The following is a 25,499-nucleotide window of genomic DNA, read 5'->3' on the forward strand; positions in this document are numbered from 1 at the left end:
GTGGTGTCTCACACTGGGTAGAGGGTGGTGGTGGTGGTGGTGGTGTCTCACACTGGGTAGAGGGTGGTGGTGGTGGTGGTGTCTCACACTGGGTAGAGGGTGGTGGTGGTGGTGGTGGTGGTGGTGGCGGCTGTGTCTCACACTGGGTAGAGGGTGGTGGTGGTGGTGTCTCACACTGGGTAGAGGGTGGTGGTGTCTCACACTGGGTAGAGGGTGGTGGTGATGGTGGTGGTGGTGTCTCACACTGGACAGAGGGTGGTGGTGGTGGTGGTGGTGGTGGTGGCTGTGTCACCCACTGGGTAGAGGGTGGTGGTGGTGGCTGTGTCACACACTGGACAGAGGGTGGTGGTGGTAGTGGTGGTGGTGGTGGTGGCTGTGTCACCCACTGGGTAGAGGGTGGTGGTGGTGGTGGTGGTGGCTGTGTCACCCACTGGGTAGAGGGTGGTGGTGGTGGCTGTGGTGGTAGTGGCTGCGTCACACACTGGACAGAGGGTGGTAGTGGTGGTGGTGGCGGCTGTGTCACCCACTGGGTAGAGGGTGGTGGTGGTGGTGGCTGTGTCACCCACTGGACAGAGGGTGGTGGTGGTAGTGGCTGTGTCACCCACTGGACAGAGGGTGGTGGTGGTGGTAGTGGTGGTGGTGGTGCCTGTGTCACACACTGGACAGAGGGTGGTGGTGGTGGTGGTGGTGCCTGTGTCACACACTGGACAGAGGGTGGTAGTAGTGGTGGTGGTGGTGGTGGTGGTGGCTGTGTCACCCACTGGGTAGAGGGTGGTGGTGGTGGCTGTGGTGATAGTGGCTGAGTCACACACTGGACAGAGGGTGGTGGTGGTGGTGGTGGCGGCTGTGTCACACTCAGACACAGGGTGTGACACAGACACAGGGGGAACACGTAAAGCTGAAGGAATACATCACACGCCAACTCTAGATGGAGAGAGAACAAAAGGGTTAAACATGTCGGGTGGAGCATGATGGAGCAGGGACGTGGAGAGCCGGAGTGGACCAACACTAACGAGGGGTCAAGTCGGTGCCTGAGAGGGGGGAGAGAGAGAGGTCAGGAAGGGCCAATGTTAATAGTGATTACAGTGTCAGTAGCGCGGTGTTATCATGTAGTGGACAGGAATTATTGGTAACATACAACAGGCGGTGTCAGTGACGGAAAGAACAACTTTGTTATGAGGACTGGTAGCCATGTGAAGAACAGTTAGTGGTTATTGTGCAACTTTACGAATGGAGAAAATATCGCAGCTACAGCTGTATCAACCCCGGATGCATCTTGCAACTCAGTACAGAGAAGAGCTTGGACCCGAGGAGAAGGAAACGACGTCTTCTGTGGCACCTTAAGACACCTGCTGGCCATCAGATGAATTAATCCAAGGAATTGCCATGAGTTTGTCACCTTCACCAATCGTGGTCTAAAAGAACCACATAAGACAACATTTTAGACAGAAGAGGAGACACTAAGTTGCCAGAACACCAAACACATTAATCTCCCCCTCCCCCCACAGTAATCTCCCCCTCCCCCCACAGTAATCTCCCCCCCTCCCACAGTAATCTCCCCCCTCCCACAGTAACATCTCTCCACTAAGCTCTGGTTAAATATCTCCACATACGCACCAATCACTCCTCCACATCACTAAATTACGTTAGCATTACCATAGAGTACATCCACAGTACTACACAAACTACTACAATGATACTACAGTACTACAATACATCAACAGTACTATGCACAGTACTACAACAGTTCTATACAAGGTATTTTTTTCTTAAGAGTGGTTACCCAGGTGCTACCGGTGCGAACTTGTTCATTTTCTTGCAACACACTGCACTCACCCTTTCAATATTGCTGTATACACGAGGTGGTGTTATGAACGCAGTCTGGCTCTTGTGGTGGTGTAGATGGCGGGGGTGTGGGTGATTGTGGTGGTGTAGATGACGGGTGTGTGTGGTTGTGGTGGTGTAGATGACGGGGGTGTGGGTGGTTGTGGTGGTGTAGATGACAGGTGTGGGTGGTTGTCGCGGTACTAACGACGGGTGAGAGCTGTCTGGTCGTAGCACCACACTACAGTGCCTGAGGCGGGTCTGATATAGGGAAGAGGGATTATAAGGACGGTGGGGTGGGTGGGGGTTGAGAGAGAGAGAGAGAGGTCCCTACAGTGTGCCTACGGGCGAGGAAACACCTGGTCCACTGGCGCTCTGCTCTCATATACTTAACACACACACACACACACACACACACACACACACACACACACACACACACACACACACACACACACACACACACACATTTCCGATGCTCGAAAGGCGGGATCCAAGAGTCAATGCTCGATCCTGCAGACACAACTAGGTGAGTACAACTAGGTGAGTACACACACCAAGCAGGAGACACACTCACCAGGTGGACAAAACACTCACACACTTCATTGCCCAGTTGCCCATCCACTTGCTTCTAGTGCCCGCTACTGGAAGCAAGACCTCTTGTCTTCAAACCATCGCTCCAGTCCTCTTTATTCTTATGCTATCTTTCTCATGCCCCAAGCCACCCCTCTACCACCTAAATGTAACAATATTTCATCAATATGAATATGAAACATTTATTTATGAATTCATATTTCCATCAATATGAAATGAATCAATATTTCATCAATGTGAAATGAATCAATATTTCCTCAATATGAAATATTGGATGATTCAATATTCAATCCAGGAGTCCATACGACCCAATAGCAAATCTGCCCACCAGAGAGAGCCACAGGGCAGGTTATCTTGAGATGATTTTTCAGGGCTTTTAGTGTCCCCGCGGCCCAGTCCTCGACCAGGCCTCCACCCCCAGGAAGCAGCCCGTGACAGCTGACTAACACCCAGGTACCTATTTTACTGCTAGGTAACAGGGGCATTCAGGGTGAAAGAAACTTTGCCCATTTGTTTCTGCCTCGTGCGAGAATCGAACCCGCGCCACAGAATTACGAGTCCTGCGCGCTATCCACCAGGCTACGAGGCCCCCCTCAGAAATCCAACTGTTTCAATACATAAATTTTTTCCAACCATTCAAGCGGTGCAAAAATTTCAGTGCAAGAAATTAAGCAAACTAATATACAACCCGGTTTATTAAACCTTCACTGTCCGTCCGCCCTGGACCATTATCAAGTGGGAAGTAATGTTGGTCCAGAACAGACTAAAATGTAGTCATGTCCTCCGTGTGTAGGGGAGCGGGATCTGGCCAAGAGACGGGTCCGCCGCCGCCATTGTCCTTGCATCACTCTCCAACTTTCAACGAGGTTAGTGGTCCGGCCCCACGAGGCTCGTGGGGCCGGACCACAGAGCCTCGTGGGGCCGGACCACAGAGCCTCGTGGGGCCGGACCACAGAGCCTCGTGGGGCCGGACCACAGAGCCTCGTGGGGCCGGACCACAGAGCCTCGTGGGGCCGGACCACAGAGCCTCGTGGGGCCGGACCACAGAGCCTCGTGGGGCCGGACCACAGAGCCTCGTGGGCCGGACCACAGCCCGACAAGGTAGTGATGGTAACAGGGGCCACACCAATCCACTCATCAACTGAAGCTAAAGTGTGGAAAAAGGGTGGCCATCATTATACCATAATTGAACTATGCTATGACTCATTAACCAGAGCTAAGAAACCACCGGAGAGTAAGGTTGGGGGGGTTGACACGGAGGGGGGGTGGAGACACACACATGGTCACTTCTACGTGTCACTAAAGGGGCAAGTGTTCAAAGGAAGACAAACGTAACGCTGGCAGTAATAACCAGCTTGTACAAGCACACTTGACGGTAAAAGTATAGGGGTAACACAGGGGAGGGGAGGGGAAAGCAGGGTTAAACTGAGGGTACTCGTCGGTAGGGTCAGCTTCAGCTTTTGGGCCCCGCCTTTTTACACTATCTTGGAACTTTTTTCTGAAGTTGCAAATAGAGTTGACCAATTCAAAACAAGTTAACTGCATCTTGCACTAAGTGTTTGGTGACACTGGCGCGGCTGGCGTGGGTGCCCAGCTCCTACCCGGGTACCCAGGCCTACCGTCACTCATTGTCAACAACGTGAGGGTGTCAATATCTTGTACATTGTTCCATCAGCACCGCTGCTGCTGCTGCTGCTGCTGCTGCTGCCGCCGCTGCCGCTGCCGCTGCTGCTGCTGCTGCTGCCGCTGCTGCTGCTGCCGCTGCTGCTGCCGCCGCCGCTGCTGCTGCTGCTGCCTTCCTCCAGCGTGGTGAAGGTGACGTCTCCCAAGACCTCGGGGCACTTGTAAGAGTCACCATCGCCGCCTCCACTTACTGGCCGCCTCATGGGGGTCTGACGGCTGAATGAACAGCGCTCGGGATTCGTTGTCCTAGGGTCCTGGGATCGATCCCCGGCGGAGGCGGAAACAAATGGGCAAAATTTCTTTCACCCTCATATCCCTGTTCACCCAGCAGTAAATAGGAAGCTAGGAGTTAGACAACTGTTACGGTCTGCTTCCTGGGTGTGTGTGTTGGGGAGGGGGAGAATTAGTAGTTAGTAACAGTTGATTGACAGTTGAGAGGCGGGCCGAAAGAGCAGAGCTCAACCCCCCGCAAGCACAACTAGGTGAATACATACTTTATCCAGTATTAGTTTATGGCTTTGTGGTTGTGGGGTATAGTGGTGTACCGTTGATTATGTTATGAAGGACTCTTGTCAAGGTAACTGAAGGCTACGGCACATTGCTGGCTTTCCAGTACCTGCAGACCATGGGCCAGATTCACGAAGCAGTTACGCAAGCACTTACGAACCTGTACATCTTTTCTCAATCTTTGGCGGCTTTGTTTACAATTATTAAACAGTTACTGAGCTCCGAAGCACCAGGAAACTGTTTATAACAATAACAACAGTTGATTGGCAAGTTTTCATGCTTGTAAACTGTTTAATAAATGTAACCAAAGGCGTCAAAGATTGAGGAAAGATGTACACGTTGGTAAATACTTGCGTAACTGCTTCGTGAATCCTGGTCCATGTTGTGTTGACGTCTCTCTCAAGCATCAGCTTCCCAGTTCTAAGGAACCCCAGATTTGTAACTCAATGTTGGGTAATATGTTTATTGTTTGTGATGTGTGTATGTATTAACACGATGTAGTGAACGGGGTGAGAATAGCTTGAGCTACCTCATCCCTTTGTGTGGATTTTACCTCAATAAACTTATTTCTATTTCTATTTCAATTCAATTTGTATCTTTATTCTGTTTCCGAGAGCTTCCTCCCTTTTAACCCGTCATGTTTGTGCGGTCTTGTTTCCCTCGCTTCTAGTCTCATTATTTTGCATTTGCCCGGGTTGGAGTCAAGCAGCCGTCTTTCCGACCATCGCTACAGTGACCCCTAGTCTAAGCCAAGCTCCTTGTAGTCATCTTATTTTTAAAGTCTTCATCTGCTTAGAATCGCCAGCACACAAGAATATTTACATTTATCAGGAATGCGATGGGGCTCAATACCCATCTCCCTTTCTATCTTTCTACCTTTCCCCCCCGTCCCATCACAAATCTTTATCCTGATCCCTTTTCCCAGTGCTATATAGTCGAAATGGCTTGACGCTATCTCCTGGGCGGCCTGATCGAGGACCGGGCCGTGGGGACGCTAAGCCCCGAAATTATCGCAAGGTATCCGCAAGGATAGTGCCCTCCCCCCCCCCCACCCCCATTCCCCCGTCTGGGGGGCTGCAGGGGTGACTGTCTTAATATCTGAGGGAGACGAGCAAGGAAGGGCCAACCCGTCCTCTTAAAAATAACGTCACTTTTGGCTCGTATGCGCGTTATGGCCAAATTTGGACGTAATTTGAAATGAAATCGACTCACAAAAGTGATGTACTGTTCCGTTTTCTGTTTGAGTCGTCCGGATTACTCGGCAAAGTTAGAAGAGGAAACTTTTCATTAACATTTTTCATACCATTTTGAAACTATGAGAATTTCCTGCCCACCTAACCTATCAGAGGCCCCTTAACTTACTGTTGTTGAAAAAAAAATCCCAAATTTATTTTCATTTTTTTTTTCATTTTCAAATTACGTCCATATTCGGCCATACGGGCAAACGGCCAAAAGCGACGTTCTTTTTAAGAGGACAGGTTGCGGGAAGGGAGTGGGAGAGAGGACTGGTGCAGACAGTGACGCCAGTGGAAGGTTGCAGTGACAGAGGCAACAGAGAGCGTGACACACACCGTGTAATCTCAATATGTTCTTATCCACAAAGGAGATTTCGGTGTTTGAAAAATGTACAAAAATTACTTGGCTGTCAATGAGCCTGTAGAACTCTACAATCAAAACACACAGAAATCACACTAACGTGATGGATCAAATGAACAAATCCACAAGGGCCGTGACGAGGATTCGAACCTGCGTCCGGGAGCATCCCAGACAGTCGATTAAGACTGTCTGGGATGCTCCCGGACGCAGGTTCGAATCCTCGTCACGGCCCTTGTGGATTTCTTCTACAGTCAAAAATTTATACTACAAAAACAAAGCGGGAGTCATTACATAGACAAAAATGTAAAACTGTAAAAGTATGCAAGTAGATTAACGCCAGAGCTAAGAGGGTCAAGCTGTGAGAGGACAGGTTAATGGAACACCTCACAGAACGGAAGAAGCAGAAGACAGACACAGTGCCAGGAAGGAGAGGGATAATGCGAGAGAGAGAATGCGAGAGAGAGAAAATGCGAGAGAGAGGCATGAGGGCCCAAGTGTCTGGCTGAAGCAAATGATACAAAGCAACCCTTAATGCTTGATCAAAGCACCAGGTAAACCAACTATCGTCTGCCACTTCCTGGTGCGTCCGACACAGTCTCACCCGGACGGCTGGCCACACCGGCAAAGACGATGGGGACCACAAGAAAATATTTATTTACTTGCAGACAATGAGTCATAATAACGTGGCTGAAGATATGAACACCAAACCACACGATGAGGAGACGACGACGTTTCGGTCCGTCCGGGACCGTTATCCAGTCGGTCAAGACATTGGACTTGATAATGGTCCAGGACGGACCGAAACGTCGTCGTCTCCTCATCTTGTATCGTGTAGTTTAGGCTTCATTTATTTACTTATTTATATACAAGAAGGTACATTGGGTTGTGAGAGAACATAATATTCTTGCCAGACCACTAACACACGTAGTGTCTGGTGTTGGTACACCTCTCTGGACGTCAACTCCAGCCCCGTCACTCACACAATGTTAAAAACTAAACCATTCCCCCCTAACCAAAACTAAACCATTCCCCCTAACCAAAACTAAACCATTCCCCCTAATCAAAACTAAACCATTCCCCCTAACCAAAACTAAACCATTCCCCCTAACCAAAACTAAACCATTCCCCCTAACCAAAACTAAACCATTCCCCCTAACCAAAACTAAACCATTCCCCCTAACCAAAACTAAACCATTCCCCCTAACCAAAACTAAACCATTCCCCCTAACCAAAACTAAACCATTCCCCCTAATCAAAACTAAACCATTCCCCCTAACCAAAACTAAACCATTCCCCCTAACCAAAACTAAACCATTCCCCCTAACCAAAACTAAACCATTCCCCCTAACCAAAACTAAACCATTCCCCCTAACCAAAACTAAACCATTCCCCCTAACCAAAACTAAACCATTCCCCCCTAACCAAAACTAAACCATTCCCCCTAACCAAAACTAAACCATTCCCCCCTAACCAAAACAATTCACCCAACCTGCCGAGGCCAATGGGTAAAAAACGTCAACATTGCGACGCTTTTTAACAATACATATACATCACATTTTTAACGTACTGATCGATTCCGTTAAAAATGTAACCTATCGCGTAAGACGGGCTGCCTGGCGCATTACCTCCGTAACAACCAACTCATTGACGAACTATATATAAAATAAATTAATTTAATCTGGGGAGTAATAGGCCTGTAATTCGCCTGAGGACTGGCTAGGCCTACCAGCACCACAGACCCGTCCTCCTGAGGTGCCTTAACGTCAAGAAACTGTCGTACTAAAGTGACCTTATCCTAACCTACCAGAGGACCCAAAACGGAAAACGGGTCAGTATGACAATTTCGCGAGGCGCTACCATTGTCTAATACGACGATTTTTGGCCTTAAACTATACGTCAAAATGCGACGCTCTATTAGGAGGACAGGTTGGGATACGTCCACTATCCATCGTGTATACTTTCGCCAGAGCCTTCCCGAGCCCCACCCCTTCGGGTCGTCTGTGCACGCTTCCTCGCCAGGTGATATGACTGAACAAATCCACAAGGGCCGTGACGAGGGTTCGAACCTAAGTCCGAGAGGATCCCAGACAAAATGACTTAAATGACGAGTGCCCAGATGTCTGAGCCACACATCTTAGCTACACCACAAACTCCCACAAACCTTTGCACGCCAACGCCACAGGCTAAGACATATGATATTGCTATAGATTTTCTGCATTATTATTCTTCAGAAGCATGGAATTTCAATATAATTCAAGCCGGTCGGCCGAGCGGACAGCACGCTGGACTTGTGATCCTGTGGTCCTGGGTTCGATCCCAGGCGCCGGCGAGAAACAATAGGCAGAGTTTCTTCCACCCTATGCAACTGTTACCTAGCAGTAAAATATGTACCCGGGTGTTAGTCAGCTGTCACTGGCTGCTTCCTGGGGGTGGAGGCGGGGTGGAGGCCTGGTCGAGGACCGGGCTGCGGGGACACTAAAGCCCCGAAATCATCTCAAGATAACCAAGATCCTTCACGAGATAACCGAGCAACGGGATGCCATGACTTTTGTTCAAAGTTGAAATATTGTTTATAATCTATTAAAAAAAATCTTATGTTTCCGGCGACATGTTGAACATGTTCATTACCATCTTTACTGACGGCTGGTAAAGTTAATGATACTATTTCAGAGTTGGGCGCTTTTTGTAACGCGGAGAAAAGTGTTGGACCTCACAAGCTGGGGAAAACACCCTCTGAGCACAGGATGAAAAGATGAGAAACTCCCAAGTGGGCTCATAGCATGAGGTGGGATGGAAGAGGAACGGGGGGGGGGGAGAGGTAAGGAAAAAGAAAGAAAGAAAGAGAGAGAGAGAGAGAGAGAGAGAGAGAGAGAGAGAGAGAGAGAGAGAGAGAGAGAGAGAGAGAGAGAGAGAGAGAGAGAAAGGGAGAGAGAAAGAGAGAAAGAGAGAGAAAGAGAGAGAAAGAGAAAAAGAGAGAGAAAAAGAGAAAGAGAGAGAGAGGGGGGGAGAGGGGGAAAAGAGAGGGGGGAAAGAGAGGGGGGGAAAGAGAGGGGGGAGAGAGGGGGGGGAAAGAGAGGGGGGGAAAGAGAGGGGGGGGAAAGAGAGGGGGGGAAAGAGAGGGGGGGAAAGAGAGGGGGGGAAAGAGAGGGGGGGGAGGAAAGAGAGGGGGGGAAAGAGAGGGGGGGAAAGAGAGGGGGGAAAGAGAGGGGGGGAAAGAGAGGGGGGGAAAGAGAGGGGGGGAAAGAGGGGGGAAAGAGAGGGGGGGAAGAGAGGGGGGGAAGAGAGGGGGGAAGAGAGGGGGAGAAAGAGAGGGGGGAAAGAGAGGGGGGGAAAGAGAGGGGGGGGAAAGAGAGGGGGGGGGAAAGAGGGGGGGGAAAGAGAGGGGGGGGAAAGAGAGGGGGGGGAAAGAGAGGGGGGGGAAAGAGAGGGGGGGAAAGAGAGGGGGGGAAAGAGAGGGGGGGGAAAGAGAGGGGGGGGAAAGAGAGGGGGGGAAAGAGAGGGGGGGGGGAAAGAGAGGGGGGGGAAAGAGAGGGGGGGGGAAAGAGAGGGGGGAAAGAGAGGGGGGAAAGAGAGGGGGGAAAGAGAGGGGGGGAAAGAGAGGGGGAGGGGGGGAAGAGAGAGAGGGGGGAGGGGGGAAGAGAGAGAGGGGGGAGGGGGGGAAGAGAGAGGGGGAGGGGGGGAAGAGAGAGAGGGGGGAGGGGGGAAGAGAGAGAGGGGAGAGGGGGGGAACAGAGAGGGGGAGGGGGGGAAGAGAGAGAGGGGGGAGGGGGGAAGAGAGAGAGGGGGAGAGAGAGGGGTAGCAGCAGGTAGGAGGGCTGTGTGGGGGTGTTTACATAGCGCATAATACCCGTCAGTTGGCACACACCAAGGCGGGTTTAACGCCTCCTGGCTCCCAAAAGCCGCTCGTGACGCTGGACTAAGGCAGCGCACGAACACGGCCAATTTGCCAGTGAGCGCCGCACTGGCCGATTGTTTCCAGTGGGCTCGCCATAGTTTAATTAGCCGAGCTACCCCTGGAGCCTCCATCACCCAGTACGTGATGGTGGCTGCATTCTCTCTTGCCCACCGTGGCGGGGGACCCCTGCTTCGCTACACAAACTCCTGCTTCTTCCTCCTCCTCCTTCTCTTCACCGTTCCGGCTGTGTCATCTTAATGAAGTCATTAACCCTCTGGATCAGTACCTCCCCTTCACTCTTGGTCAGCTAGGTACACGGATCCTGGCTGCATGGGGGCGCGCTCTTCGGAGACGCCCTCACTGGCCTCTTGCTGGCATAAACAAATGAAGCGCCAGGAATCCCACGCTCCTGCAGGTGGTGAGGACAAGCCATGTGTCAACACGTGACTGGTTCCTTGACCACCGAACACCCCCACAATTAACCCGAACACCCCCACTCCTTCCAAAAGTTGCTTCCTCCGCTAATTTGTCAGCGGTTCGCTTTCGTTAACGACAGTCAATGATAATTAATGACAGTTAATGACGTCTCAACTACCAGTTACTATTATTAACATCTTTAATAAAAATTAATTAAAATTTTTCATAATCTAAGGGATTCAATTAGGTCTTATTAGAGTGAGGATAATGCTGGTATTCATTGTCATACAGGACAGAGAGTCATACACAAGACAATAGGTCTAAACTGTAGGCTGAAGCGCACATATTTGCCCAGCTAGGCAGCACTACTGAGACCATGCCAAACCCCATCCACCAAAATATCTTAAACTGTCTCGCGCACACAATATAATAGAGTAACCCTCTCACTACTCCTAACTCGTGAACAAAAAATTTATATATATATATATATATATATATATATATATATATATATATATATATATATATATATATATACATACATACATACACACACACACACAACAAATGACAAACGTAAGCCACCTTGCGGAGTCCCAGTCAAAACAAGCGGATGGATTTCCTCGATTGAAAACAAGCCGCTGAGGCAAATGGCATTAACCACATAGACAGTTCGCCGTGAAAATATTCGGGCCTGGCTTGGAGAGGCTGAGTGTCAATGAACCACTTACTGTCTTCCTGGCCTGCCTTCCGTCACCCACAGGAAGTGTGTGTAGGGGGCCACCCCCGCCCCCTCCATGGGTGTACTCACACCCCGCCTGGGTGTACGGGGCGACCAGTGGGCTCCAGTCTCTCCCGGTGGCCTCTTAGATAACGCTTAGCGACGCTAACGGAAGAACGTGGAAACTGCACTCGAGTGGGGGTGTCGAGTGAGAGAAAGCATCTCTCTGCTTTCTCCCTCCTCCCCAAGGCTCTGTTTCCCCTTTCCAATCATGGGGCTTAAGATAACATACGATTGCAAGTTGACGAGATACAGTATATCTATGGACCCAAGAATGGTGGTGATCCGTTTCGTCTTTTTTTTTCTACATTTCCGGCAAATTCCATGAACGGCGATGATAACAAAATATCCCGTTATCGTCCCACACGTTGTAGCATTATAATGGCGATCCATAACAATGATGTGATCTTTAATGCACAAGTTAATGAGTTTAATAATGTTGCAGGAATGTCAAAATTGCGACTAGGACGGTGGGAGTCCTGAGCATATTACAGGTCTAAGCTATTCCACCATCACTCATAGGATGGGAATGGATCCCCCCCCCCTCACAGAAAAGGCATGTGCTGCATAATAAATTAACTAAACTACGTAATTGGTCATCAAGGAAATCAAATACATCAAATGGAACGCCAATAAAGCTACACACACAAACACACACACAGTAAGAGAAGAGTGAGGGGAGACATGATAACCACCTACAAAATTCTCAGGGGAATTGACAGGGTGGACGAAGACAAACCCTTTAGCACGGGTGAAACACGAACAAGGGGACACAGGTGGAAACTGAGTACCCAGATGAGCCACAGACACATTAAAAAGATTTTTTTCAGCGTCAGAGTAGTTAGTAAATGGAATGCACTAGGAAGTGATGTGGTGGAGGCTGACTCCATACACAGTTTCAAATATAGATATGATAAGAGCCCAGTAGGCTCGGGAACCTGTACTCCAGTTGAGTGACAATTGAGAGGCGGGACCAGAGAGACAAAGCTCGACCCCCGCAAGCATAACTAGATGAGTACAACTAGGCGAGTACACACACATAAGTACTCAAAAGTTTGATCCCCCTTAGTTATATTGCACAGCTTGCCAACTAATGCAACATTGTTCATGGTCAAAGTACACGAGTGTCCCTGCTAAGCGGGGGAGACACTTTACAAATCACACACAAGTGACCCCACAGAACAAGCTGGGCGGTGTGTACTATATTAAGGTCAGACGAATATGATAACGCTTTGGGTGCGGCACTTGTCTCGGGTCATCATTTATGACTTGGGGTCTGTATGGGGCACAAGGAAAGGTATACTTCGCATTATACTTTTATATTTAGAGTAAGATAAGGATTACGTTTTCCAGTGAAACCATGAAAAAAAAAAGTCAGTTTTCTAACAAAATACTTTGAGAGGGTTCTGGGAGTAGTTCTACTCCTCGAGGCCGGCTTGAGGCCAGGTTAGAGTTGTGATAACTTTAATTTTCTCCAACAGGCTGTTGCTTCGAGTGGCCCGCAGGCCCACGTATCAACTACAGCTTGGTTGGTCCGGCACTTCTTTCAAGAACTTATCTAAATGCCTCTTGAATACATCCACCTTTGTTCCGGCAATACTTGTAATGCTTGCTGGGAGGGTGTTGAACAGCTGTGGACCTCTGATGTTCAGACAGTGTTCTCTGATTGTGCCTATGGCACCTCTACTCTTCACTGGTTCTATTCTGCACTTCCTTCCATATCTTTCGCTCCAGTATGTTGTTATTCTACTGTGCAAATTTGGGATCTGGCCTTCAAGTATCTTTATGTATATATTATTTCATACCTTTCTATATGCATACATGTATATATTATTTTATACCTTTCTATATGCATACATGTATATATTATTTTATACCTTTCTCGTCTCCTTTCCGAAGAGAACATTTTGAGAGCTTTGAGACGGTTCCAACAATTTAGACGTTTTATTGTTTCTATGCGTGTCGTATATATTCTCTGGATTCCCTCTAATTCAGAGATCTCTCCCGCTCTGAAAGGAGAAGTGAGTACCGAGTAATACTCAAGACGGGACAGCAGCAGTGACAGCACGCTGTGGGGTCTCTGGATTTGAACGATCTCATAATCCATCCTATCATTTCCTGCCTGCCGCTATATTTGCTCGGTTATGTTCACTAAATGTCAGGTCGCCAGACGTAATCCCCAAATCTTTTACATGTTGCTTTCCTGCTATGTGAGTAGGTCTGATTGTGTCCTGTACCCTGCGTTTTAAGTTCCTCGTTTCCACCATATCCAAGTACCTGGAACTTGTCACCGTTAAACATATTATTTTCAGTTGCCCAATCGAAGACTTTATTAATATCTGACTGCACTGAAAAACTGCAGTTTTTCAGTGTCTTCTGCACAGGAAATTTTCATGCCGATTTTTGCATTATCTACAAAGGATGGCACGAAGCTGTGATTTTGTTGATTTTTGATATAAGAATGATGAATAACAGCGGTGCAAGGACTGTGCCCTGGGGTACAAAGCTATTCACTGCACTTGGGCTTGATCTTATTTGATTGACCGTCACTCTCTGCATTCTATTTGACAAAGTTGAAAATCCAACGCCCCACTTTACCCGTTATTCCCATTGATCTCATTTTATGTGCTATCACTCCGTGGTCACATTTGTCGAATGCCTTTGCAAAGTCTGTGAATACAACATCTGCATTTTGCTTTTCTTCTAAAGCTTCTGTGATTTTGTCGTAGTGGTTGAGTAACTGTGACAAGACAGGATCTTCCCGCTCTAAATTCACGTTGTCCTGGGTTGTGTAGTTCATTATTTTCCCTCACACTAGAAATTTGATTCCTAATCACTCTTTCAAAAACTTTTATTATGTGTGGTGTTAGTGCAACTGGTCTATAATTTTTACAAAAGCTTTACTACCTCCTTTGTGCAGAGGAGCTATATCTGCAGATTTAAGTGCTGCTGGTATCTCCCCTGTATCCAGGCTCTTTCTCCATATTCCGCTGAGTACTCGCGCTACTGGTACAGTACTTTACATTTCTTTATGTATTTAATATTGAATTCCACGAGTCAGGATCCAGGGGCCGAGTGCATAGGCATGTTGTCAATTTCTCTTTCAAAGTCTTCTGAGTTCGTGTTAATATCAGTTATATTATCTGCAGCTTGGATGCCATTCATAAAGAAGCTGTCTGGATCTTCAACTTTCGTGTTGTTTATTGGTGTGCTAAACATAGCCTCATACTGGCCTCTTAGATTTCCATTAATTTCTTTGTTGTCCACTGTGTATGTACCTTCGGTTGTAATTAATGGTCCAATATTGGTGGAGGTTCTTTATTTTGATTTTGTAAATTTAAAAAAAAAAAATTGAATTTTTCTTTATCTCGTGTGTCTTCTGTTTCTGTATCTTTATCTTCTGTTCCAATTCCATTTCCTCAGACTCGTATGATCGCTTCAACCTCTTCTCTATTTTTTTCGACCTCCCTGTTTACATTTATTTTATTTTCTGGGTTTGAATTTTTTTAAACTGGGAATTCGCTGTCGGCTGTGGCAGACATCTCCCAGCGATGCGCCCAATACCACCGCCACCAATCAACAGTCTGTCGACGGGAGATAATATTCCTCTTTGCTGCTACACTAATTCGCCTCCCTCCAGTCATCGCCACAGCTTCCCAGCTTGCAAATTACACATTGCCTACGCGAACAAGCCCCGAGGTTCTAGCGTCAACCCAATCGGCTACTTAATCGTTCCCTGCGGCCCAAATTGGGGTAAAATAAGCCCCAACGTCTAATGGAATTACAACCATGACTGACGTTTGATCTTCTGGCGGGCCCAGGACGCGCCCGGGCCTGGAAGGTCGCCCAGTCTGTCTCACTCAACATCTGCTCCAAACATGTGGAGATACGGTGAGCGGCGAAGCACGTCGAGGAGCAGACCCATCAGACTGTGGCTGTCAACGGTGGCATTTTGTGGTCACTGACATCACACTAAGGCAATGACTACCTCAGTATAGCAAATCTAGTACCTACTAGGACAAGGACTACGGGGTGGGGGGAAGAGGTGTTGGTGGGGGGTATTGAAGGTAGCAACACATGCTGGAACACGAAACAATGGGTCTAAAGTGGATAAGTTTAGATTTTAGGAAAGACCTGGGTAAATACTGATTCGGTAACAGGGTTCTTGATTTGTGGAACCAATTACCGCGTAACATAATAGATGTAGGATGCCCTGATTGTTTCAAGCGTAGGTTAAACATTATGCAATATATATATATATATATATATATATATATATATATATATATATATATATATATATATATATATATATATATATATATATATATGTATGTATGTATGTGGACGAGAGACGCTAGAGTGACATACTGGCGTAAGATCAAGGCTAAAGACAGATGTGTCAAGGCAGTGAACATGTGTTGGACACATGTGCTGCAAAGGTCAATACATCACATGTAGACTATAGCAAATGGGAAAGTATTAAACAATGTATCCGAGTGAGGAGGTTGGCCGAGAAAATATGAAGTGTGAGGAAGCGGGTACCCAGTGTGTGAGGAAGCGGGTACCCAGTGTGACGAAGCGGGTACCCAGTGTGATGAAGCAGGTATCTAGTGTGAGACTTAATATATTAATATATAGTTATGCTTGCGGGGGTTGAGCTCTGCTCTTTCAGCCCAGCCTCTCAACTGTCAATCAATGAACTGTTACTAATTACTAACTGGTTTTTTTTTACAAACACACACACAGGAAGCAGCCCGTAGCAGCTGTCTAACTCCCATGTACCTCTTTACTGCTAGGTAACAGGGGCATCAAGGTGAAAGAAACTGCCCATTTGTTTCCGCTGGCGCCGGGAATCGAACCCAGGTCCACAGGACTACGTATCCAGCGTGCTGTCCACTTAGTCACCAGCGCCCTTTGTGTCCGCGTGCGTGCGTGCGCCGTCGTCCTAAGGTTCCCCAACGTCAAGAAACTGTCCTACTAAAGTGCCCTTATCGTAACCTACCAGTATGTCAATTTCGCGAGCCGCTACCATTTTTTAAGGCACTACGGGATCACCATAGCCCGTGTTACTTGGAACTCTCTGTTCCAGGTAGCGAATCTTTAACAACAATCTACCATTTACTAGTACGACGATTTTTGACCTTATGAAGAGTATACGTCAAAATGCGACGCGCGATTAGGGCGACCAGTTATTTCAGAGCCATCGTCGCCGGAGCGTCGGCCGGCGCCACTCGCCCCCACAAACAACACAATCCCATCAAATAAAAAAAATAAACTTTCCTCTCTCAGTGTTAAATAATAATGAAATTTCCTCTAGTCTACAAGGAGTTCCTTCCCCCTGGCCTTAAGGGGCAGTTTCCCCAAATCCCAGATGAGTGTCAAACGTGACAATAAGCTGTGGGTTAAGCTTGGGCACCCCGCCCAGGTCCGCCCAGGCCCGCCCAGGCCCGCCCACTGCCCCGCTACACACAACAAAACACGGGGCGGGGGGGGGGGGGGGGGGGTGTAAAATAAAATATCAAATCACGCATAAATAAAAGTCTTCCCTGGCAAAAGAGCATCAACCTGAAAGCAAAACCAGAAGCTTAACAATTTAAAAATCAGCAAAAAAGATACCAAAATATTAGTCATAATAAATAATAAGCGCATGCAACTGAAAATTAAAAAAAAATATATGCAATAAACTCGAAATGAAGAGGTGGGGAAGTGTGTGTGTGTGTCCCAAAGCTAAGCTGTGACGGCCAGCACCGAGTATGTTTATTGAGACAAGAAAGAAATACATCTCAAAGGGATATGGTAGCTTAGGCTCTTTCTAACCCCCCAAGCACCCAGTGTGTCTGGCGAGGTAGTGTGTGCTTGCGCCTTGTGGAGCAGAGGCTGCTGCTGCTGCTGTTTGGTTAGACCTGTGTCTGCATGCTTGCTGTGGGGAGGGGGATTAGGGGGGGGGGTGGTCTGCGTGCATGTGTGTGTGTGGGGGGGGGGGGGTATGAGAGCATGCATGCGTGGGATGATATGTGAGCGTGCTTGTATGGCGTGGGATGTATGAGCATGCATGTGTGGGGAGGGAAGGGGTTGGTCTCCGTGCATGCTTGTATGTGGGGGCGTATGAGCATGCATGTGTGGGGGCGTATGAGCATGCATGTGTGGGGAGAGGGGGGGGGGGTATGTGAGCATGCATGTTGTGGGGGAAGGGTGTGAGCATGCTTGTGTAAAGGGGTAATGCTTGCATGTTTCTGTGAGAGGACATGCTTGTTGTAGGGGGTATGCGCGTGTGGCTGTGGGGAGGAAGAGGTATGCGTGCGTGTTTTTATACTGCGTTTGTATTCGTGCTTGTATGTGGGGTGGTATACGTCCCAGCTTGTGTGTAGTAGGTGCGCACACGCATGCAAGCACGTACGCGCGCGCGCGTGTGTGTGTGTGTGTGTGTGTGTTTTCACGTAGTTGTATTCACCTTGTGGGGGTTGAGCTCTGCTCTTTCGGCCCGCTTCTCAACTGTCAAGCAGCGTGTGCGTGTTTGTTCGTGCGTGTGCGTATACTCACCTAGTTGTGCTTGTGGGGGTTGAGCTCTGGCTCTTTGGTCCCGCCTCTCAACTGTCAGTGTTTAGGCCTGTGTGTGCTTGTTTGTATGAGCGCACTGTGCGTGCAAGGTTGTGTATAGTGCATACACAATTACTTGCATGTGTAGCGAATGTGTGCGCACGCGCGCGCCTGCACGCTAGTTTTATGGCTTGTGCTTGGAGGAAGAGGGGCCAGGTTCCAGGCATGAGCGTAATCATGTACGACAGAATGCGTATGTTTACATTCGTACTCGTGAGAACATGAATATATGTACACTTCATGTTAGTGAATGTTACTGAACGTTGGTATGCGTGAGCTGCGCGTGGGCCGAATAATGTGTGGTTTACTCTAATGTGCGAGCCTACGAGCAACATTCGTGCGTTCTCCAATGTAGAATGTTTATGTAGTGTGAATTTACTATTTGTGCCTGCAGAATCGAGCTATTAGCTCTTGGACCCCGCCTTTCTTACCAATCAACTTTTTTTTTTTTTACTCTATTATATCTGCTACATATATTTCTAATACATGTGTGTATATCACGAAAATAAAGAAATTTCTAATACATATGTGTGTGTGTGTGTGTGTGTGTGTGTGTGTGTGTGTGTGTGTGTGTGTGTGTGTGTGTGTGTGTGTGTGTGTGTGTGTGTGTGTGTGTGTGTGTGTACTCACCTAGTTGTGTTTGCGGGGGTTGAGCTCTGGCTCTTTGGTCCCGCCTCTCAACCGTCAATCAACAGGTGTACAGATTCCTGAGCCTATCGGGCTCTATCATATCTACACTTGAAACTGTGTATGGAGTCAGCCTCCACCACATCACCCCCTAAAGGAGGTGTGTGTGTGTGTGTGTGTGTGTGTGTGTGTGTGTGTGTGTGTGTGTGTGTGTGTGTGTGTGTGTGTTTGAGACTGAGCGCACGCAGTATCAAATACACACACACACACTTGACCAAAGAGCCAAAGCTCAACCCCCGCAAGGACAACTAGGATAGTACCCACACACACGAATGATGAAAGGTGAAGAGTGTTACCGTGAGATCTGCCAATGGCCAGATGTCACCGACGGAGTCCCACAGGGTCCAGTACCTATCCTGTTTCTAATGTATACCAATGACCTACCAGAAGAAAAAACAACTCGTCCCTCTCAATGTTTGCTGAATACGCACCATATTATAAGAAGGATTAAGACGGGACAATAACAAGAGACTACCCGATGAAACTTGTGTAAGGCACCATCCAGAGCCTGGTACATCACACATGTCAGACCAATCCTGGAGTATGCGGCTCCTGCAAGGAGTCCATATCTAGTCAAGCCCAAGACGAAGTTACAGAACGTTCAGAAGTACGCAACCAGATTAGTCCCAGAGTTGATAGGTATGAGTTACGATGAAAGGCTGTACGAATTAAACCCCATGTCACTAAAAGACACAAGAGTTAGGGAAGACATGATTACCACATACAAAATCCTCAGGGGATTTGATATGATAAACAAGGACAGACTGTTCAGAGAACGGATGGTATTTAGCACGAACGGGGGACAGGTGGAAACAGTGGTCAAATGAGCCACATACGTTAGAAACAAACACACACACACACACACACACACGAGCTAATGTTCGACCTGCAGGCACAAATAGGCGAGTACACGCACATCGCTCGAGAGGGTTGTAGTCCTATGAGCCCGGGTTCGATTCCAGGCTGAGATAGATACAAATGTGCCCAGTTTCTTTCACCTTATGCGCCTGTTCACCTGGATAGTAAACAGGTACCTTGGAGTTAAGACAGCAGCCACGGGCTGCATCCTGGGGATGTGTGCGTGTGGTGCTTGAGACATATTTGAAGCAGTAGATGAGAGAGAAAATAGGATGGGAGTCGGTACATTAGACAACTATCAGTTAGAAGAGGGAGTCGAAGAAAGCTCGATCCTACAGGCGCAAATAGTAAATAAGGATAGTAAACACAGAGGCACGCGAATGCGCGCGCGCGCGCGCACGCGCACACACACACACACACACACACACACACACACACACACACACACACACACACACACACACACACACACACACACACACACACTGATAAACGGAAGAGCCAGAGGCCTCCGGGAGGGGTGAACACCCAGATAGGCCGGGAGAGACGCCAGGAAAATATCAGAAGCATAAGAGTTGCAAGTAAACGGATCAGACAACAAGAGAGGATGGTCACGGCAAGTGAAGGAATACCTTTGTGTTAACTGACCGAGAGGGTCGGGAAGGCGGGATGGAAGAGAGGGAACTGTTCCATCTAGGTGAGCACGCGCTGGTACGCATCACAGTGTACACTTGGGTGTGTGTGTGTGTGTGTGTGTGTGTGTGTGTGTGTGTGGGTGAGAGGTTACAATACTAGAAGACGCCCCAAGCTCCACCAGTCCTTAAGATCAAGCTATAGGGGACCATGCTGTGTGTTAGACTGGTGAGTTGTTGTTGTTAAAGATTTAGTTACTCAGGACGAAGTGTCCATGTAGCACGGGCTATGGTGAGCCCGTAAGACTGGTGAGTGCGGGGCGGTGTTAAGGAGACGCTTCTACAGGAGTGTGTGTGGGGGGTGAGGTGGTGGTGGTGGTGCACGTCGTGGTGGTGGTGGTGCATGTGGTGGTGATGGTGAAGGAGGCGGTGAAGGAGGCGGTGAGGGAGGGGGGTGGGGGAGAGGGTAGGAAGGAGGGGGGGGGGGGGGAGTGCTTTAATAAGTGACTGCCACACATCAAGACTAGTCCGGTGTGAGAGCTTAGCTACTGTTGCCATCATCTTTGTGTTTCATGTTGAGAAAACTGATAGACTCTTCTTACCTGGCAAATCGTTCCTTGTCCTGCATGTTATCGTCCGCCGACTCCATCCTGCCATATTTGGACCCCGAGCTCTCCTCCTCATCTGACCTGAAACACCAGAAGAGACCATTAGACCATCTGCCACATTTGGCTACCTCCTTAACTTCTGCTCTCAGCAAGAACCGGGACAGCCAACACAGCCTACCTCAAGTTCAAGTATATTTATTGAGACAAGAAAGAAATACATCTCAAAGGGATAGAGTAGCTTAGGCTATTTCTACCCCCCACAGCCTACTGTATTACCTACAGCAATTTTAGGCACCCACACAAGTACTTAAGTCAATAAATTCTTCACCGTATTAGAAGACTTAATTATCAATCATAGCAAGTGTCTCAAGACGATTTGCGGTAAATAATAAGAATAACAATTGATATTTTTTATATTTCTCAGACCAAGATATGGTCTGATGAGCGAGGGCGGTGAAGGAGACGCCTGTGTTGTCAGCCACGCCACATCTATCTTGAGATTATCTTGAGATGATTTCGGGGCTTTAGTGTCCCCGCAGCCCAGTCCTCGACCAGGCCTCCACCCCCAGGAAGCAGCCCGTGACAGCTGACCCAGGTACCCATTTTACTGCTAGGTAACAGGGGCATAGGGTGAAAGAAACTCTGCCCATTGTTTCTCGCCGGCGCCTGGGCTCGAACCCAGGATCACAAGTCCAGCGTGCTGTCCGCTCGGCCGACCGGCTCCCCTATCTCCACTTACTCTTCACACACGTTTTCGGAAAAAAAACCCACTGACGACGGCTAAAATAATTCAAAATAAACTGGCAATGTTCTACATCAGAAAGGAGCGGGTACCTTGAGGTTACCTTGAGGTGCTTCCGGGGCTTAGCGTCCCCGCGGCCCGGTCGTCGACCAGGCCTCCTGGTTGCCGGACTGATCAACCAGGCTGTTGGACGCGGCTGCTCGCAGCCTGACGTCCAACAGACGACCTGACGAGGTAGGCCTCGTGTCTCACACACTAGGATAATAGAAATTCTTGAAGCCTAAAAAAAAGGATTATCCAAATTCCAAATGAATATTTGAATATATTCACTAAAAAAAAGACTATCCAAATTCTATCTAAATGGATCCGCGGAGCAAGCCTCGAACGACAAATAATTTATATTATTATTAATATCTTTATTGACAAAATTTAATTACAACTTTGCCTAATCTGAGGATTTCAATCAAGTCTTATTAAAGTGAGGATAATGCTGGTATTTTGACCAGACCACACACTAGAAGGTGAAGGGACGACGACGTTTCGGTCCGTCCTGGACCACAATCGACTTGAGAATGGTCCAGGACGGACCGAAACGTCGTCGTCCCTTCACCTGCTAGTGTGTGGTCTGGTCAACATACTTTAGCCACGTTATTGTGACTCATCGCCTGCAAATGCTGGTATTCACTGTCACACAGGACAGAGGGTCATACACAAGATAATAGGTCTAAACTATGTAGGCTGAAGCACATATATAATATTGTTATAGTCAATGTTTTAATGAATGCCATATGTAAAATCAATTTTCTATTGTGCACTGCCACACAAAGGCAGGGATGGGTTCATAAGAGATTCAACTTAAAATAATAAAATAAAATTGTTCTTCATTCTTTAAATGGACAAGAAAACTTAGGATAAATTGTTAGGATGTCGTCCAGTACACCAGATTCAATGAAATAGTTACATGGTACAATAGGCCAGGAGGTCTAAAATCTTTTACGGTTTCACATTCAACAATATAGTGTTCTAGTGAATGCATTAAAGGTTTGTCACAGAGTTTACAATCTGAGTATTCTGGTAGTGGCTCAGCCTCACTAACCTGCCAGGTGTGTGTATAGCCGAGGCGAATTCGCGCAATGACTATATCACATTGCCTGGTCCGGTTACTGTGCTGACCATACAAATACCTATTATTACAAAACTTGTCCTTGCCTTTAATACTGCAGCTTTCAGGTCTCTGGGCATTTCTTAGTTCTTCTAAATCTGAATTAATTTCTCTAATTTGAACGACAAATACCGCGTTCCAGTGCATGAGAAGCCTTACACAAATGTGAAACTCCACGCAAGAAATGCTCAGCAAATAGGTGAAGGAAACATTATAAAACTCATTACCTAGGGTTAATGAAGACAAGACTGGTGAAGCCGAGGTGCGTGCTTGCCTATACTTCACTCAACTCACTCCTCAGCACCTTAGGTATCACGCTGAGACAAACACTTGAGTATTTATGCTTGGAGAGAATACACACAAGACCTCACTGTGAATGTACTCAAGCAGCCAGTGGACTGCTTGTCTGAGGCGGATCAACAAGCTGCTTGTTCACACCACGCTCCAAACCCCCAACCCCCCTCCCTCCAAGCTTGTTCTGCCCATGCTCCAACCTCATATGCCCCACCAACCATTGGTTATCTTGAGGTTATCTTGAGATGATTTCGGGGCTTTTAGTGTCCCCGCGGCCCGGTCCTCGACCAGGCCTCCACCCCCAGGAAGCAGCCCGTGACAGCTGACTAACACCCAGGTACCTATTTTACTGCTAGGTAACAGGGGCATAGGGTGAAAGAAACTCTGCCCATTGTTTCTCGCCGGCGCCTGGGATCGAACCCAGGACCACAGGATCACAAGTCCAGCGAGCTGTCCGCTCGGCCGACCGGCTCCTTGGTGACCACACACAACCATTTATCAAAGGGCCGTCAAGTCCACTACATATAAAATCTGCATACCACAGTATTTATGTCATAACACGACTGTGTTTGAAGTTGTGACTGTAGAGACATGTGGTTCACCACCAGCTTGTGTTGACAACACTCCCTCCCTCAACACAACCACAACACCTAACCCAACCTCACATAGTCCTAACATGTGCATAAACCCCACAATAATAAACACATATTTAAAGGAAAAAAAATTAATTATACGGCATGAAGAATCCACTCTTATCAGTTTATTGTCTGATGAACAGGTCAAATACTGACACAATCAACCAGTCATTATCTGACTGACAGCTTGGTTTGGAGGGATGGGTTGTCCATGCATTGAGAACCAGATTTAACAATTTCAAGCACACCAAACGCTACCTGATCAACCGGGCTGTGATTCTCACGCCAGCATGTGTGGAGTACGAGGCAGCTGAGAGGCGCAAGGCACCGAGCACCAGCTGAAGCCATCACCACCTATATTCCTCCTCCTCACTTTCAACACCTTTATCATGTGTATAAAATAAAATTATGACGTCAAGAAGGTATATTTGGTCTTCTATCACTTATAGTAATAATCTTATCTGTGAATGTTAATTACATTCCCTCTCTCACAAACACCAGGGGGGTCCCCACACACCCTCATATACACCAGGGGTCCCCACACACCCTCACATACACCAGGGGTCCCCACACACCCTCACATACACCAGGGGTCCCCACACACCCTCACATACACCAGGGGGTCCCCACACACCCTCACAAACACCAGGGGTCCCCACACACCCTCACACACACCAGGGGGTCCCCACACACCCTCACATACACCAGGGGTCCCCACACACCCTCACACACACCAGGGGGTCCCCACACACCCTCACAAACACCAGGGGGGTCCCCCACACACCCTCACAAACACCAGGGGGGTCCCCCACACCCTCACATACACCAGGGGGGTCCCCCACACCCTCACATACACCAGGGGGGTCCCCACACCCTCACATACACCAGGGGGTCCCCACACACCCTCACACACACCAGGGGGGTCCCCACACACCCTCACATACACCAGGGGGTCCCCACACACCCTCACAAACACCAAGACCCAACATCTTACCCTGATATATTGGTTGACATCACGATCAAGTTGAGGTCTGTAGCTGCCCAAGAGCATCGCGACTACCCGTTCCAGTATCACATATCAACACACTACTCCTCCAAAACAAGATGCGTAACTAGGATCTTATTCTTAAGATTTAGCTTAAGAATGAAAACAAATTCGTCCGATTTCTTGGAGCGTCGGACTGTTGTTGTAGGTTGTGGCTTAAGCTTGCCCGGGATGTTGTAGAATGCCAAGCCCGGGTTGAGAGAGGCGATGGGACTCTCAGGGGAGAGCAGTGGGTATACACTCTCCCTCCCAGAATGGCCACCACTGACCACTACCCAAACACGGTCTCACGACCCAGGTCTCCTTCATGACCCTAAGGAACGCCCAGCCAGGTGTATTTCACCCGAGAGTCCTAAGCTAAGTGTAGTTAAGGTGTAGGTGCGAGTATAGTCGAAGGCCTAATCTTGGGGCGTGTACCTGGGACTTAAGGTGAAGCTTGCCTCAAAGGTAACACCCCAGCGCCAACACCTAGGGAGGCATGTAGGTAAGCAGGACCCACCGGCTACGGACACGTTCTGGCGGCCTAAAGTCTTGAGTATTATCTTAGGGGGGAAAAGGACGACTGTGAAAGCTATCTTGAGATCTTGAGGTTATCTTGAGATGATTTCGGGGCCTTTAGTGTCCCCGCGGCCCGGTCCTCGACCAGGCCTCCACCCCTAGGAAGCAACCCATGACAGCTGACTAACACCCAGGTACCTATTTTACTGCTAGGTAACAGGGGCATAGGGTGAAAGAAACTCTGCCCATTGTTTCTCGGCGGCGCCTGGGATCGAACTCAGGACCACAGGATCATAAGTCCAGCGTGCTGTCCGCTCGGCCGACCGGCTCCCTCCCTCTGGCTGACCAGAGTCGTCGTATAGTTTCACAGAGCTGAATATCAACATGAATCTATCTTGTGATTTGTGCATTATCTCTTAATACAATTACAGCATCAAATTC

The 25,499-nt window shown here is 48.3% G+C and overlaps 1 protein-coding gene across 14 annotated transcripts in view; it reads right to left on the minus strand.

Moving 5' to 3' along the window:
• Positions 1–25,499, minus strand: part of LOC123761089 (Aryl hydrocarbon receptor nuclear translocator homolog tgo) — a 304,903-nt gene that overhangs the window by 92,891 nt on the left and 186,513 nt on the right. For all 14 annotated transcript variants that reach the window (XM_069339441.1, XM_069339444.1, XM_069339440.1 and 11 more), the window contains one exon: positions 20,677–20,763. In XM_069339441.1, coding sequence (XP_069195542.1) covers positions 20,677–20,763 — 87 coding nt within the window. The remainder of the gene's footprint in view (positions 1–20,676; positions 20,764–25,499) is intronic.

Source organism: Procambarus clarkii, chromosome 41 (assembly GCF_040958095.1).
Source record: "Procambarus clarkii isolate CNS0578487 chromosome 41, FALCON_Pclarkii_2.0, whole genome shotgun sequence".
Lineage (NCBI taxonomy): Eukaryota > Metazoa > Arthropoda > Malacostraca > Decapoda > Cambaridae > Procambarus > Procambarus clarkii.